Source organism: Eupeodes corollae, chromosome 1, assembly GCF_945859685.1.
Source record: "Eupeodes corollae chromosome 1, idEupCoro1.1, whole genome shotgun sequence".
In the NCBI taxonomy this organism is placed as follows: domain Eukaryota; kingdom Metazoa; phylum Arthropoda; class Insecta; order Diptera; family Syrphidae; genus Eupeodes; species Eupeodes corollae.
Genome location: NC_079147.1, coordinates 113,262,399 through 113,266,791, shown reverse-complemented (window position 1 = coordinate 113,266,791; position 4,393 = coordinate 113,262,399). Strand labels below are relative to the sequence as shown.

The 4,393-nt window shown below is 38.9% G+C and overlaps 1 protein-coding gene across 1 annotated transcript; it reads right to left on the bottom strand.

Moving 5' to 3' along the window:
- Nucleotides 1–2,922: 2,922 nt before the first annotated feature.
- Nucleotides 2,923–4,153, bottom strand: LOC129941289 (hatching enzyme 1.2). The gene is made up of 2 exons (XM_056049880.1): nt 3,298–4,153; nt 2,923–3,225 (listed from the first exon to the last, which is right to left on the bottom strand). Exons 1-2 carry the CDS (start codon nt 4,096–4,098, stop codon nt 2,998–3,000), a joined length of 1,029 nt encoding a protein of 342 aa, XP_055905855.1. The 5' UTR covers nt 4,099–4,153; the 3' UTR covers nt 2,923–2,997.
- Between the last annotated feature and the right edge of the window lie 240 nt (nt 4,154–4,393).

Below are 4,393 nucleotides of genomic sequence, written 5' to 3'. Positions count from 1 at the left end.
TCCAATCAAAGCTCAATCAATCAAGCAGGTTATTGGGGCAGCAGCCTCCAAACCACAACAAATGGTTTGCGAGGCACATCCCTAGAACTGAAAGCTGTTCAATCTACTCAATGCAAGTACGACCCATGAATATTGGCATTAAGGGAGGGTTACGCTTCTGCGAAAGTAAAAGAAAAAGTTTTTAACCAATTAGAAAGAATTTTATTGAAAAATGTTAGTGAAAAAGTGTAAGCGATTTGAATAAAGTGATTTTGTTGGACAATGTTTTGTTAAACACTACCATCAATGCGAACTCTAATATTGTTTAATTCCAATAGAAAGTCGAAGTTTAAAAAATGTTGGAGAGGGCAGCGCTTTCGTGAGAATGTCTGCTTTCTGCTCCATTGTAGATACGTGTTTGACGTCTATGTGATTTTCGTTTTGTAGCTGGCGAATGAAGTGATGCAAGATGGAAATATGTTTAGTTCTCTTAAGGAACTCTGGATACTGAATCAATTTGATGGTGCTCATGTTGTCACAAAATGTTGTTGTTGCATCGCTGTTTTTTTCGAAAATACCAAGCTCCCTTCGTAACCACATCGCTTCCTTCGCTACAGAACAAGCTGATATATATTCAGAGACGGTTTTCTGCTTTTCACTACTCCAGGTCACACATGACCCATTCAACATAAACAAATATCCAGTTCGGGATCGGCGAGTGTTCACATCATTGGCGAAATCGGAATTACAATATCTGGTTAACTCTGCAAATTCTGAAACTTTGGAGTATTTGATTTCGTAATCCATAGTTTCTTGGAGATACTTGAAGATTCTTTTGACACCAGTTATGTGTCTAAATGTTGGCTGGGGACATTCACGGCATAATCTCTATTCGGTCGCGTGGCAACAGCCAGGTACATTAGACTTCCGATAGCTTCTCGAAATGGAAATGTTGACTTCTTCTCTTCTTTTGTAGTTTCAAATTTGATGTTTGGATCAGCAGGTGTACTTACTGGTGATGAAGAATCCATATTGAAATTTCCCAGGACTCGTTCACAGTATTGCTTCTGGTTGATAATGAGTTTTGATTCCGAGGATATGATATGCAGCCCCAGAAAATATGAAGCTTCAAACCCTTTGACTTTGTAATCAATTTTCAGATGTTGCATCAGATTATTCAAAATGTTTATGCTCGATGAGAATACAAGACCGTCATCAACGTAGAGCGCAAGAATCGAAATTTCGTTATTATTATTCATCAAATAAACACATGGGTCTGACTCGCAATTTTGGAAATTAAATTTGTTAAGAGTTTCTTTGAATTTTGCATTCCACACTCGTGGAGCCTGTTTGAGCCCGTACAAACTCTTTTTCAACTTCCAGATTTTGTGGTGAAGTACTATATCAGGCGGTGAAGTCACGTAAATTTAGTCTTGTAACTCACCATACAAGAAAGCAGTTTGTATGTCAAATTGAAGGATGTGGAGTTGCTTGTACGCTGCAATAGAAAACAATACTCTTAAAGAATCAAATATTACCACTTGGACAAAGGTTTCCTTGTAGTCAATTCCGGGTTTTTGGCAACATCCTTGTACAGCTAATCTTGCCTTATAGCGACTTGGCAAACCATTAGCGTCTATCTTTCGTTTGAGAATATATTTGCTTTGAATTGGCTTCATTCAGGTTTGTTTTTCAAGTACTTCATATGTGTCAGATTCGCGAAGTGATTCTAGCTCTTCAGACATAGCACTTAGCCATTGAGATTTTCATGGTATAGCCTGATCATAAGTTGGACTTCCTTCGGCTGCAGCTATAGCACACATATCGCTTATCATTCTATTCCTCAATGGGTAACGTTCATTTGTAGTGCTATCATTCTCTTGTGGTGTTGTGCCAACATCTTTAGGGGTAACTTCTTGAGGATCATCCATCGGAAATATAACTTCATCATCGCACTCTTGGTCTACGTTTGGCTGATTTTGTTGATGGCTTTGCACAGATTCGCATTCAAAAATGTTAAAAGGTAATGCAAATAGATTTGATGTTTGATTTAAACTGGTATTTGTAGACTCAAAAAATGATTTGTCTTCGTCAAATCGGACGTTTCAAGTTATTACAATTTTCGATCCAATGTACAGTCTATAACCTTTGGTTTCATGATTGTAGCCTACGAAAGCAGCATGCTTACTTTTAGCATCCAATCCTTTCTAATACTACTTAAACTGAACGGTTCGAAGATAATTTCTAACAATGATAGGGAAAATCAGAGTGTGGTAAGGCATTCGGAGTGTTGTATGGCTGAAGAACTAATATCTGTACCTCACAGGATGACCGAAGCTGGATACAGAGTTAACTGATCGGCATTTCTAGAAGTTCTAGTATTTCGGTTGAAGTTTCAAACAGGAATAGTATCGCAATAGTATAGGAATAGTATCGGAGATAAATCAGAGCCCTGGGGCAATCCAGCATCTACTTCTTTTTTTTCAGCACATACTTTCTAAAGAAGGCTCTATTAAATGCTTTTGAAATATCGATTGAATCTTACTTTCTCTTAAACGATCTTAACATTTGTTCCAATGACCCATGAGATCACTAGCGAGTAGACCTACGAAAGCAGTTCTGCCGTTCAGAAGCCATTGATCTTTGGGATACTTCTTGAGCTAATAACTAATCAGCGTTGCCAGACCTTGAAAAAAAGAGAGAAGAGAAAGGTGTTTCATTTCTTGAATAGATAAAAAGGCTAACGCAGTGCTTCTATAAAATAATGGTGACTTTTACGATTTTGGCTGCTGCACGGGAGCGAAAAAAAAAATCGCTTACGCCCTCAACTACAGGCTGAGCCTTAAAGAAGCTGTTCAACTTGGGATATTTATTTTGCATGAATAAGAGAGTTTTTTTTTAATATTTGAATGCAATTTATTTTTAAATAAAAAGAAAAAATAATGAAATGAAATAAATTATATTCTATGAAATCCTTTTTCGATGCATTATTATCGTTTTTTTAATTTAATTCCCTGATTATTGAGATGCATTCTCAGTAGATGATTCTTCAGCCAATCCCAAACCAGAAATAAGGCCTCCCAAAAAGCTATTGATAACATTGGCATTATTATTGGCACCCTGTTGGCCACCAGAATTAGACCCAGACCCAGTATTCGATCCAATATTGCAGTTATACATAGAATTTAGTTTTTGCACATCTAATGCTGAGAAACCTTCTCGCTGACCCAATTGTACTCCTTGTCTCTGAAATGAAAATACACAAATATTTAAATAAATCAACTCTCGATTTCGATAGTGTCATATGCATTTATGTACCTTTGCAACAATGGTGGGATTCCTATTGGTGGAGAAGGCATTAGATGAGTAATGCATAACGCTGCCATAATCATATGGTACACCAAATCCAGTTGTTTTATCCGCAGAAGCCTTATCAAAGTTCGAAACGGCCGATGGCTGTATGTTTTGGAAGAGAATTGTTACAAAATCATCGCGTTCATAGCGATTCTGCTCGTGCAGGAAGCCCACGGCGTGCATCAGCTCATGCATCGCAGTTCCCGGCTTTGTCAGGCATCCAGGTGCCTGCAGATTTACTTCCTGCTTACCACCAACACGACCAACGGACGACCAACAGCCAGAGTTCCCGCTTACAATCGATATGTAGTCGGGCTCATTCATTCGTGGAACAAATTTAATGCAAGTCTTACTGTGAAATTCGGTGATTGCTCGCTCGATAAGGGCCATTTGTTGTGCATTGAAGTTGCCTCGGATTTCAAAGGGAACGATGCCTTTAGGCCATCTAGAACTCTGCGACCTTAAGCCGTTGCGACCCATTTGTCGAGGGATCAGAATGTCACCCTCCACATAGGAACCGAGCTCTTCGGGATTGGTGTCAGATTCTGCGGTGTATTCGGCCACTGCCTTTCCGGTGGCATCGATATCGGGTTGTCCATATAAAGCGGCTCCATACTGACTAAGGTCGATGTAATCCGACGGCGGCGAGAGGATGCTGTTCTCTCCGTCAATTGAATTATCTGCCACTTCAAAGATGTCATTATCCTCGATGGGCAAGCAGTTAGCAAACATGGCTAGTGTGGTAAGGAACAGAAAGCAATTCATTGTGTTTGAGAATTTTCACAAAGGGATGTTGGTTGGGGTTGGGATTGGAAGAACACCGAATGACTGTGATTTAATTCAGAAAACGCTTTATTTTTATAGTAACAACTGTAGGTTTCAAAAGTTTGTCACGCTACAAGGAGAATATTACATTCAAGCCCATGAACTCTTATCGTGCAAAAATTACCCAAACAAGCTGAAAGATATGTACATATTGTTTGCGATTTTTGTATGTGCCCATAATTTACTGATAAAATAATTTCGGGCTAACCTCTTAGACAGGTGTTTGGATATGTTC